Raw genomic sequence first — 12379 nt, 5'->3', positions numbered from 1 at the left:
GACCAAACAGCTGTGTATTCAAGCCAATCTGAAACTGCTGACTAGGCAAAGTGCCCAAATGTTACATATGTAAATATTTATGATACATGATATTACTCTAGCCCTGCAGTAATTCAGTGGACACAAAAAAATAAACAGAGGCATCAGCAAAAGAACATTTAATCCTCAGTTCATATATGAACATATTCCCATGTGATATTGTGACATCCTCAATACAGCTCCTTCAAGATGCATCTGATCAGATTCCAATTTTTGTCCATCTGCAAACATAAGTTAGTACTGTACATTACTTGCCAATTATTGGCATGAACTGATCTCAGGGAAACCTCTTGTAAACATTGTCTGTTTCAAGTTATATCTTTACAGTCAAAATGTCCTGGCAGCAGAACGAAAAGAAAGAAAAATTCCTCTATACAGTTTTCAGAAAAAGAAAAAAAAACCTTTGTGTTTTGGACATGGTTAGAATAAGGCTTCTCAAAGTTGATGATATGTAGTTTTTCTTCAGATGTTAACATGGACCCACGGATTGAAGAATGTTCTGGAAGGAAAAGCCATCTTGCTCTCAGTGTTTGTGTAATTAAGTACAATCTCTGTCTGAAAATGTCTCTTCTTTGCTTTTAACCTATAATATCTGTCTTGAGCCCTTTGACATTAAGGTTTTAAGGTGCAAACTTCTACAATATTGTAGCATTATTTCTAATATTGCTTCTCCCATAAATCTCTGCATCATTACCAAGAAGTGCTCTGTGTTTGAAACAATCAAAGGTCAAAAATTTGATGGCTTTAAATCATATCATTTCTCAATTTTAGGGTAAGTTGTGATATATATAATTTGTTGTTACCAGTGTGACTGATTCTAACATTTAATGTTGTCATCAATCTTTTATCCTCTAACAATAATCATGACTTTATTTCCTAGTCTGGGTTCATTATAAATGAACACCATCTACTTATGATTCTCGTTTCAAAGGACATAAATGCCAACACAAGCCAGTTTAGCAGTAACTAAACAATTATGTACTTACTGTATGCAATTAAAACTATACATTTATGGCTCATATTAATATGTGACCCAGGCACATTTCCCTGACATGGCCATGGTGATAAGACTGACTAAAAAGAGTTAAAAACACAAATCCTGACAGAGCGATACAGCCGTGAGGGTGAAAACTGCAGCTTCTAGATCAATTAAAAACGAGGGCCGATCTTCCCTAAAACATCCACGTTTAGACGCTCCGACCCCTCGTGTGATGACTGACGGGATCGACGACATGGACCTTGTGAAAGGCCAACAGGTAGATATTTGAAGTTAAAAGGATTAAAGAAGTCAGCAGGTCTGAATAGATGACTCCGAGCAGCAGAGAAACCTTCCCATGTACTAACACTGCATCTTCAACACAGTGACGGTCAAACTAATTCTGTCCTGGGACATTTAAAAAGCTTTGAGTTTGATTTGACGGCTGCAGAAGTCCTGGGGTCTTGTTTAGCTTGTTTCTTCTCCAGATCCTGTGTCCCTCTACATAACCTGCACCTCACAGAGGCAATTAATGATCCCCGTTACTGACGACCACCTCAGGGCCAGCTGTGGTAGTTGGGATACGGGGCATCTTCTTGAGCGGGCTGGGGATATGCTGAGAAGGACAGAAAAACACAATCAGCCAAACACAAAACACTTAGAAGTGATTTACTACAAAAAAAGACTGGAGTGTGTTTCAGAACAGGTCGTGTCCTACACTAGCTGGGTTTGTTTAGGCATATATGAACACGGCAATCGCTCTCAGGCCATGTTTACACCTGGCATTAATCCTCTGGTGCCCTTCGAAAAATTGTACTTTTTTTCCCCTTCATCAGAATGGTACGAAACTTCGTCTCTAGACGAATTTCATCTAGAGGAAACTGTTCGTACTGTGGGCAAAACAAAATCGTACAGAAATCTAGTTTTTTGAGATAGCAGGCTCAAATTTTCAACAAAACTTAATTTATGGCTTTGATTTTCTCACAGTTTTAGAGTAAAACATGTTTTTTAAAGTATCATATGCAAATTTAGAATAGTATTTTTGCTTTTTTTTTCATAAAAATAAACCTAAAAAAAAAATCACTTAAGCAATAATCTGCCAAGTGTCGTCTTTGAAAAGAGATCAAACTTCAGTCTGTGCTCTTTTACGACAGTTTAAGTTGGAAATTAAAGTTTCAGGTCTGTGCTCAAAAAGTGAATAAATGTAATTTAGTAACACAAAATCCCCTAAAAATCTAAAAATATTAAATAAAAAACATTATCGAACTACAATATAGTAAATTAATTTCATTGAAAAAGAAAAAAAAACCAAACTTTTTTGACCGACACGCGAAGAGCACCAAAGGGTCAGGATGTGTTGTGGGTGATAATCGGTCTGTGTGTACAGTCAAACTGATTTAATTGACATCATGTTCTCTACACACACGTCATGGGCTTTACTTCTAGCTGAATGAACATGTTTAACTGTTCCAGGGTGAGTGTGTACCTCGGCTGCAGTGAGCAGTCCTGCCTCCAGAGACCTGTGGTCGTTCATCGAGCGCCTGGCGTACTGTCTGCGATGCTTCTCGTCCACACGGGTCAGGTACCATGTTCCCGGGGAGAGGTCCTCCACAGAGCCTTGAGGGATGTAGTTTGCTGTGGGAATATGACAAAGATCACATCAAATGGATCCAAAAGATTTTCAGAAAGACAAAAATGAATGCGAGAAGAACAGAACATAAGCGCTTGATTACCTAAATGGTGGGTTTCTTCTCGGAGCTTCATGTTCTCAGCAAAAACCCCCGGTGAAACCTTCGTTCTGGAGTCCAGTCGGGCCTGCAAGTCACACAGGCTGGAGACCATCTTATCCAGAGCAGAGCCTTGAATTGAAGATGTACGTTAGCACAACCGACTGACTGACTGTCATCAACCTTGAGCTAACAGTGGCTGGGCGATACGACTAGCCTCTTATAGAAACTTCAGGCAGCTTTGTTCAGTATAAGTACGTTGTGCGGCGCTTGTGTCCACGGTGTGATTCTGTGTCCACACTGAACATTCTAAAAAAAATATTCTAAATCCAAATGTTGTGTTGTTGGAAGTAGCTGACAGCGTGATATATCCACTGTAGATATATCGCATATCCACTGTAGACAGCATCACAGATTGTAATGGGATTAATCTGACGTGACACACAGCTTGCATCCGGTGCAGACACTTTAGTAAAAAATACACAGAATTAGAGTAATTGCATAAAGATTCGCGAAAATAGTAACGTTTCCATCCCATGGTTTCAAGAGAACAAAGACGTCACTTCCTGGGAAACTGGCACAAAATCTCAGTAATAAGAATGAAAGTTGCTGCAGTCGGGTAAGATACTGTGGCTCTTTCCCCTCCAGCAATAGCGTTGCCGCAAGTAGTGACGCAACAAGTTTAACTACATTTCTCAGTAGCGTGGCGGTAGCGTCGCTGTTTTCTGAATCAATTAGCTTTTCAACAGCAAAGCTCTTTTTTTGATTGTAGTGCGGTAGCGTCCACACACTACACACAAGCTACATTTTCCCAAGTTGCGATGTCAGAAAACGCAGACAGAATTCCGGAATCCAGGCATAGAAATGGAATTTACTGTATAACGCGGAAATTCACGGAATTGTTATATCTTGGATAAAATCGTGAGTCGTGACAGACTAGTGTATGTGAATATTTGCATAAAAAGTATTTAAATAGGAATCATGCATGTTCTGTGTCTCTCTGAAAAACCATTTAACCTTCAAATGGTCTTCGTTTCCTGTTTACACTTCTGGGCTTCGAGGTCTATATGACCCCAACAATTGTTTGAGTAATTGTGCAAATAATATAAATTTTTAATCATATAAATAATATATAATTTTTTTTTGTTTACTTCTCATCTATTCATTAATGCTGTGTTTTTGGAGATATAGAGTACTTTTGTACTCAATCAAGCCCAGTTTTTTGTGTGTGTGTAGATGTACGTATGAATAAATGTATGAAAAGTCACAAAATCTTATTCCACTGGGATGAAGGGAACCTTTTTTTTTATTAAGTAAAATTCGATTGGGGTCGTATAGACCCCATGACCTGATTGAGGGCTACTGATGTCTCATTTACCACAACACTCAAACACAGACTGAGGCATGCATGACGCTTGCGATGTTTTCGATGTTTATCTACACAGCCGCTCTGAGAATCACGTCAGCACTAGTTTAATAGTTTACTGGGTTTCGTTGCTGGAGAATGGCGTTCTTGCCCGCCAGCCATTACTTGTGACATCACGTGCAATTCAAAGTATGATTTTTTTAGAAGTTGTGTTAATCCTGGCGTTTCCATACAGCTTTTTATTTAAAATATAAATAGGTGGATGGAAACATAGCTGGCAAATACATAGCTGCTATGTATTATAAACATAGCAATATAATACAGCACAATAATACAGAATCCAGCTGATCCCGTGTGGGCAAAGCCTGCATGCCAGATTTACTTATGCAATCTTTTTGTTACTATTTGGCTAGTTCCAAATAAAGATGGAGTACTTTTCATTTAATTCACTATCAAAAAATAGGCATGACTACTATATAATAATCCAATACATCTTAAACATTTTTGGGTTGAAATTCCACATAAGTGACAAAATGTGCTGTCCCATAACTGTGAGCTTGGTCGTACCGCCCATCCTAGTTTAGGGGAATGACACTAATAGAAACCGCTTTTGTGTGTGTGTGTGTGTGTGTGTGTGTACCAGGTGTGGCGTCTTGTGTGACTCTGATGGAGTAGAGTGTTGCAGCAAAGCCTGAGCCGTAAGAAAACACACCGATCCTCTGGCCTGCCAAGTGCTGCGGTGTGTGTCTGTGGAGATTTACAAAATAATAATCCCGTTTGCAGTGGCTTTGAATATAACCATGAATACTGTGTGAAACCTGTGACACTTACTGTGCGAGAACTGAAGCCAAGCAGCCGTACACTGACGGTGTGTACATGTTGCCGTTCTGGTTGGATATAAGGAGAGACGCTTTGGTTTTATTCTCGAACAGTTCTGAACTGGATTTCATAAAGGCCTTCTCCACATCTCTGTCGAAATAAGTGTCCTCAATCTTCACGTCTCTGCAAAAAAAAAAAAAAAAGGTAAAGAAATTGAAAACGTTTGTTTGGTTTATTTAAGACGTGGTTACTATCATCTGCTGTTGCCAAAAGCCAGAATTTTACTGAATTTTCCATTTTGGTGAACTTTTTCTTTTAATAAAAATATATTGTGATGAATTAATTAACGTTACATGTGACGATTGGTGCGACTCTTTTTAACGCTCAATCGTCAGCTGAAGGAGCCTATTAACCTGAAAGCTTCCAGTCCGCTGAAGGGCCCGCTCTCTGTGTTTGGACATGGGTGACTCATGAAATCGTTGAGCATTAGGCGAGCCAAAGACTTCTGGACCAGTTTGCAGTAAGGAGAGTGGAAGACCATGAAGCCAAAATCTTCCAGACTAAAGCGCCGCTCAACACCCTCTGAAACACAGCAGAAGACATACCACAAGATGAGATTTGAGATTATTCTAAATGACTTTGACATGTTCATTAGAGTTAAAAGGAACAGTCAAACACTCGCTCACATTTAATGATGCATGGACATCATTAAAACCGTTTCATAAGAAAATGCATATGAGAAAATGTATAGTATTTAACCCACAAACCTTTGCCATGAGAAAAGACGGAACACGTGAGAAACCTTCCCCATATAATACAATGAGGATACCATCATTGGACCAATATAGATGGGCTTACACATTAATCGTGTTTGTTAAATTTTTTTTTTTTTTAATTAAAGTGGAAATCAGTTTACTAAATAATGTAAGCTTGGCTGATTTTAAGGGAGGGTTAAGGGGTGAACAGTGTGACAGAAATTATAACAGCTGGAATTAAATGCAGGCAAAATTAAATACATCAACAATGTCAAAACATGGATGTACACAAGAAGTGCAATGTATCAAATGATGCATGTAAATGTAGACACTTAAAATAAAGAGGGTATATAGAAACTGTGTCTGGATATTATTGCTATCTGGCAGCCCTCAGTCACGATTTACTTTCACATTATGGCAGAATAATACAAATAAATACATAAAAATAAATCAGAGAGAGAGTCAATGATTGATTTACATTGTTTAGGAATATGTGGAAATATTAGCCAACCTCTTTGCCACTGGGCGTGGATCTTGTTCCTGAAGACGGAGTAGCATCGGTCTAAAGCGCTGAGGTAACACTGGATGGAGAGCTTGCCGTCCACCACTGGATACTCGGAGACCATATCTGGCTTATAGAAATCATACGCATGCTGCATGTGTGTCCCACGAAGCCCTGTGGAAATACGTGATTACATTTCAATGACTTCATGAAACAAAGAATACAGATCATCACAGGTATACGCCTTATTCACGGCAGCGCCATCTTTGATTTTTAATGAGAATGAAAGCGAGGCTGTGAGGGATAGACTTGCATCTCTTCAATGGGCTGTACTGTTATTTAATGCGTTTTCGGATTGTTCTCCTCATGAAACACTGGAAAAATATCTTTCAAAGAAATGTCAGTTGACAAAAAACTCCCGACAATGTAAGCTGTGAAAATTTTTAAGTAATCTAGCTGCTTTATTCAGCTTTTTACAGCGGATGCCATTGGAAACACGGTAAGTCTATCCCTCACAGCCTCACTTTCATACCTGTCATGGCGCTGCTCTGAATAAGGTCTATAACTGCTGATTATAGCGTGAATATAATGTGGACTTTAACCTCGGTTTCACACCAGACCCTGCTTAGTTAGAGCTGTGTATGTGTGTGAGTGTGTGTGAGGTGTCATGACAGCTGATGTCAGGCAGGCCTCATACCTCTCTCAAAGGCCAGAGGGGCGTTTGGTCCCACTAACATGGCCACGGCTCCGGCGCCCCCTGTAGGCCTGGCACTGCCCGTGGCGTACACCGCAATATCACCAGCGACGACCACAGCATAGCGACCTGCACCATCAAGACCAGTCAGTCAGTCAATGCTCAACAGGCAAACAACAGAATAGAACTCTTTATAACAAATGTGGACACATTTGACCCTAAAATAAAAACTTACCCAAATAAAATATGCATAGAAGGTCATAATGCATGTTTTAGGACTGTTGTGATTTTTTTCATTGCAACATTATTCTCTAATAACTAAGGGGTATTTGCTACACTAAATTCTTAGTTTTTTTTAAACTTAGAATATGTAATTCCCATTATTCTTAATGGCGATTCTCACTACTGTAATAAAAAGTTGTATCATTTAAATTAAAGGCAGTATTTCAAATATTACCATATACATAAAATGACAGAAATGGCATGCTTAACTGTCCTAAAAACAGTGTTACAATACAAAAAAAAAAAATAAAAAAAAAAAAAAAAACACTGCCCTATTGTTCTTTACCTATGAATATTTGTCTTTAGATATTGTGGTGAGACACTTTAGATATTGTGCAAGACTCGACCCAGATGTGTGTGTGTGTGAGAGAGAGCAGCGCACCGTCCCAGGAGCTGGACTCGACCCAGTTGATGGCATTGAAGAGTGCGGCAGTTCCCCCGTAGCAGGCGTTGGTGGTATCCACTCCCTCCACGTCGGTGTTGCCCGACTCCTCGAACAGCTGCATCAGGACCGTCTTAGTGGACTTGGACTTGTCGATGATGGTTTCGGTGCCGACCTCGAGCCGGCCCACGCTGTCGTAGGACAGGCCGCTCCTCTCCATCAGGCGCTGGACCACCGTCAGGCACAGGGAGTTGATGTCCTCCCGGTCTGAGCAAAAGCCCATGCGGGCCTGTCCCAGCCCGACTGTGTACTTCCCCGCCCCGACGCCATCGTACTCCTCCAGCTCGGCCTGGTCAACGAACTGTGAGGGCACGTAGACCTCCATGGCCAAGATGCCCACATCTTTGGGCCACGCGGCCTCACAAACTGCAGGGAGGGATCCAGGCATTCTGAATGGACTGAGACAGAAGTGTATAATTCATCACATGGACTCACATAAAGCAGGCGTACAGGGGTTATTCAACACTGATGTCTAGAGAACAGGGTCGCAGATCAGATATGAGCAGAGGAACATATTTCATAATGTTTGAGTTTGATAAGATGTCTCCTGTGCTCAGAAAAACTGCATTTATTTGATCAGAAATATTAATAAATTTAAAAAAATCAGTTTTCTATGTGAATTTATTGTAAACTGTAATTTATTCCTGCTACGATCAAAGCTGAGTTTTCAGCATCATTACTTCAGTCTTTAGTGCAACATGATCCTTCTGAAATTTAATCTAATATGAGTATTTGATGCTCAGGAAATATTTATGATTATCATCAATTTCGAAAACAGTTGTGCTGCTTCATATTTTTGAAGAAAACTTGTCTTTCTTGATAGCATTAATTTGGGCAATGCATCTTGATATATTGTAATGTGTTCTTCCAGAATAAAAGTACATATTTTCTCTAATATGTTTCTCAAGCATCAAATTATCATATTAGAATGATTTCTCAAGGATCATGTGACACTGAAGACTAGAGTAATGAGGCTGAAAACTCAGCTTTGATCACAGGAATAAAAAAATACATTTTACTATCTATTCACATAGAAAACAATTTCATTATTTTAATAATATTTCACAATATTAGAGTTTTTATCGTATAAAATGCAGTCTTGCTGAGCAGACGAACACATTTCTTTTTAAATCATATTTTTCCAAACTTTTGACCGGGGGGATATTCATAAATACCATGAGACGACAAGCGAAAATGTGAAAACAAATATGTGTACAGCGTCCTGAGGAAAAAGCCATTGGTAGTGAGAGGCACAAGGCAGAGCCTGTGAGCCCTGGAGCTCTGCTCTCCTCTAATGAGATTAACCCTTCGCTGGCTAAAGGACATTACCTTTAACCCACATAGATATGGCTCTGCGGCAGCGGAACTTGTCCTGTTCCGTGTCAAGTAAACACACTTGATCAGTCAATGTAAAAAAAAAAAAAAAAAAAAAAAAAACGACCTTGTAAACACTATTGGTATTGATTTATTTACGCACAGGGAATGTGCATAAAAGAGTTCAACTGAAATAAACAGAAGTAAATGGATTTTGGTATCACGTGATCTTGTCTTGTAGGGTTAAAACCATAGATATAGATGGTAAAAACAGCTAACTTGCCATGTTTCTTTCAACTAGTTGACTTTAATCAATATGAATTACACCATTATAAATTGTTGTTCTTGTTTGATTTGGATGATATAATAATTCCTCTGTAAAAAAAACTTAATACTTGTACTGATTTTATAAGTAAATAACGCGCTATAAATCAAGCTTTCTGGTTTGTCGTGGTGTGGAAACGCGTTCACTCCTCACTGACGCTTCTCTGGGCAATAGTTCATTTTAATAAGCAACTAATAAACGCCAATATACATTTAAGTTACATTTAACATAACGTTAATTCTGGAAAGGGTCTAGGGCTAGGCAATGACTCCACCACCAAACGTTAACGTTACTTGTGTCACTGGCGGACCGCGAACACCTCAGTCATCACCGCGACACATACACGACTTCATTCACACACAGTTCTTCTTACCTTACAATCATATATCAGTTCTCTAGCGAGTCTGCGGGATGGCGAGCTCAGAGTCGTCCGGGGGGAGATCTCATAAGGTCAGATGTGTGATGAGTGTGTACTCGAGCAGTGTTTGTCGACGGACCGTCTTCCGCTGACGAAGGAGCGCGCCTCGACACACGCGCACTAGACAGTTCCAGAGAGCTTTGACAGTTCGCACAACCAGTGTGTACTACACAGGAATTTCCCACTTTTTTGAATGCTAATATTCGGAACGCGTAAATACGAACATGTAATTAATGCCTTAAACGTTTTTAAACCAATATTATGTTTTTTGTTTGTTTTTAGCAAACACCAAATGGACTTTAGATGTATAAGTTGTATGATGTGCGAGGTTTTGTTTAAAATATATTCAATTTACGTCGTTTCCCAGACAGCAAACTGACATTGAATCAACGTGGAAACGACGTCTCTCACGATATTGAAACAACGTTGATTTTGCTCATCGAATTAACGTTGAACCAACGTCAGACGCGGCATTCAAAGCTAACTTAAATGAAAATCGAAAATTGGTTTGCTTTCATAACGTTGAAACAACGCGTTGATTTCAAGTTGATTTTCCGTTAGTTTTGAAAGAATGACGCGTCTGGCGTTGGTTCAACCATAATTCGATGAGCAAAACAATGTCAGATCAACGTTGTTTCGATGTCATATTTCCACGTTGATTCAATGTCAGTTTGCTATCTGGGTTCTGTAATTTCAGGGTGATTGAGACACTTTCCCCCAGTCATTTCAGTGGCAAAATTGTCTCCTGAATTCGCCCATATTGAACATCAGTAACTTAGTTACTGATAGGCCTAGTAAACGAGATCGGAAGAAAGTTAGACAAAAGCGCTCATATTAAATTTAATTCAGGAAGTTGGTCATTGGGATTTTATTAGTGTTGCGTCGATATTTCATTTAGCTTAGCTTATTATGTATTTTAGAATAATTCTTAATCTTTAATAAAAGTAAAAAAAAAAAAAAAAAAGAGTTTTTCAAGAGCATGCTGAACTATCGAGAGATAGTCATGGAGAATGAAAGTCATTTGGAAGTTAATGTTAAGTTAAGAATAAAAGTCATTTGGAAGTTAATGTAGTGTAGCCAGAACTTTATAAAATAGGCTATAATATTAATTTAGATACATTTACGTCAGAATTAAGCACATTAATGTTGTTGAATGTGAAAACAGTTTTAGACTGGACTTACCTTTATAACAAAGTTCAGTTCCTAAGAGAGCTTGTCATTGAGTAAAGCGGCCGTTGAAGACGGTATTAAAGACATACTATTTATACACGGCAAACGGACGATACCTGTGCAACGCGCGCGTCTGCTTCTGGAGCGCTTCCAACACAGCCAATCAAAACACAGAACGCGTTCTGAAGGTCCTCATCTTCCCGCCCCTTCACGCTCTCAGCCAATGAGCGCTTGAGAAAGGAGGGTCGCTAGACGAGGTGCGCATAGTGGTTCAATGGTGTGAGTGGATGACGGTGTATGGTGAGAGAGCAGCAGCCAATCAGAGCGCACGGCTGATTCCGCTCGCCATTTCTGCGCGAATAGGGAAGCATAATATCGTTTCCATGACTACAAGAGGTTGAACGATGAAACACATCATATCGGAGGATCATGTGAAAGTGTTCACTGAAATGACAATATAAGGTAATCCTTAGTGTGAACATATTCAGAAAAGTATTATGTTATTAAAATACTTGAAACTTTAACAATGTCTATACCTTCCTCCTTATCAGTTTAGATTATTAGGATGACATGTACATTATAGAAATGGGAGAGACTGTTCAACAGAAACTAAATCAATAACGATAAATAAATCCTCAAGACATTTTAAGAGGTCTAACGTTAGTTAGTATATACCAGATAAAATAGAGCAAAGTAACATGCAAAAGTTAAATGAATAAATCTTTATAGACTTACATTACAAAAATCATAGTTTGTTACATAAGAAAAATAGGCCATGACTTTTAAATGATTAATACATTTTAAACTATTTTGACCTGTTGATCACATTAAAATAATCTTGTACTAAAAACACAGAAGAGTATATAAAACAAGAAATAAAATAATTTATTCTTTGTTAGCAGTAACATGATTTGAATTAAAAATTACATTAAATATAAATAAATATATTAGTAAACGTGGTTTGGATGACGAAAACTTTTTGGGAATTATAGTGTTACATTTAAATATGAAATTATGAATTTGTGCATGTAAAAAAAGAATAAGGAAGAAAAAATAAATTATAAATAATTTACTTCAATTGTGTGAATGCAATCAATAAGTTAAAAAAGTATTTTAAAATGTAATATAATCGATTTACAAGTAGGTAATTTTTAGAATTAGATTATAATGCAGATTACATATAATCAGCTTTTGTGTGTATATAATTTAGAAAGACGACTGTTTTTCTCCTTTAGACCCCATTTACACATGGTATTAAAATGCGATCTGTATCCAGATAAGTTATCCGGATAATAAGTACCGATTCCATTTACACCTGGCCACATAAATGTGTTTTTGCAAAACGGACATAAATCCGATCTTAAACTCCCGCGTATGCAGATTTAATGGATTGCACGCCACCAAAAGCAACAGATTTGAGCTGCATTTCGTTGATCATCAGCTAATTTCCAAATCAAAGACATCAATAAAAGAGTGGCAACAGCGCTGGTAAGATAATTTCGTTTCTTTACTTGAAGATGATTGTGTGTTAAGCGTCTGTGACTTACTTT

The 12379-nt window shown here is 38.4% G+C and overlaps 1 protein-coding gene across 2 annotated transcripts; it reads right to left on the bottom strand.

Moving 5' to 3' along the window:
* Positions 1-845: 845 nt before the first annotated feature.
* Positions 846-10981, bottom strand: hmgcs1 (3-hydroxy-3-methylglutaryl-CoA synthase 1 (soluble)). 2 transcript variants are annotated; one of them, XM_039677110.2, is made up of 10 exons: positions 10842-10981; positions 7543-8000; positions 6882-7007; positions 6194-6358; positions 5341-5509; positions 4940-5110; positions 4749-4855; positions 2749-2874; positions 2502-2650; positions 846-1631 (listed from the first exon to the last, which is right to left on the bottom strand). In XM_039677110.2, the coding sequence occupies exons 2-10, from the start codon at positions 7988-7990 to the stop codon at positions 1545-1547; spliced, it is 1548 nt and encodes a 515-aa protein (XP_039533044.2). In that variant the 5' UTR covers positions 7991-8000; positions 10842-10981; the 3' UTR covers positions 846-1544. The 2 variants fall into 2 exon arrangements, with proteins under 2 accessions (XP_039533044.2, XP_039533043.2); XM_039677109.2 differs by lacking the exon at positions 10842-10981 and adding an exon at positions 9615-9756.
* Positions 10982-12379: the final 1398 nt, after the last annotated feature.

This window comes from Pimephales promelas, chromosome 23 (genome assembly GCF_988280905.1).
Source record: "Pimephales promelas chromosome 23, fPimPro1.hap1.1, whole genome shotgun sequence".
Taxonomy (NCBI): Eukaryota; Metazoa; Chordata; class Actinopteri; order Cypriniformes; family Leuciscidae; genus Pimephales; species Pimephales promelas.
Note: the sequence above shows the minus strand (reverse complement) of the source record. Positions and strands in the feature narration are given on the sequence as shown.

Bases quoted from the DNA above. Each gene is read 5' to 3' on its own strand.
- hmgcs1 (XM_039677109.2), bottom strand. The intron at 4,856-4,939 runs GTAAGTGTCACA...AAATCTCCACAG, and splicing joins TTGGCTTCAGTTCTCGCACA to ACACACACCGCAGCACTTGG. The intron at 2,875-4,748 runs GTACACACACAC...CTTCAATTCAAG, and splicing joins CACACAAGACGCCACACCTG to GCTCTGCTCTGGATAAGATG.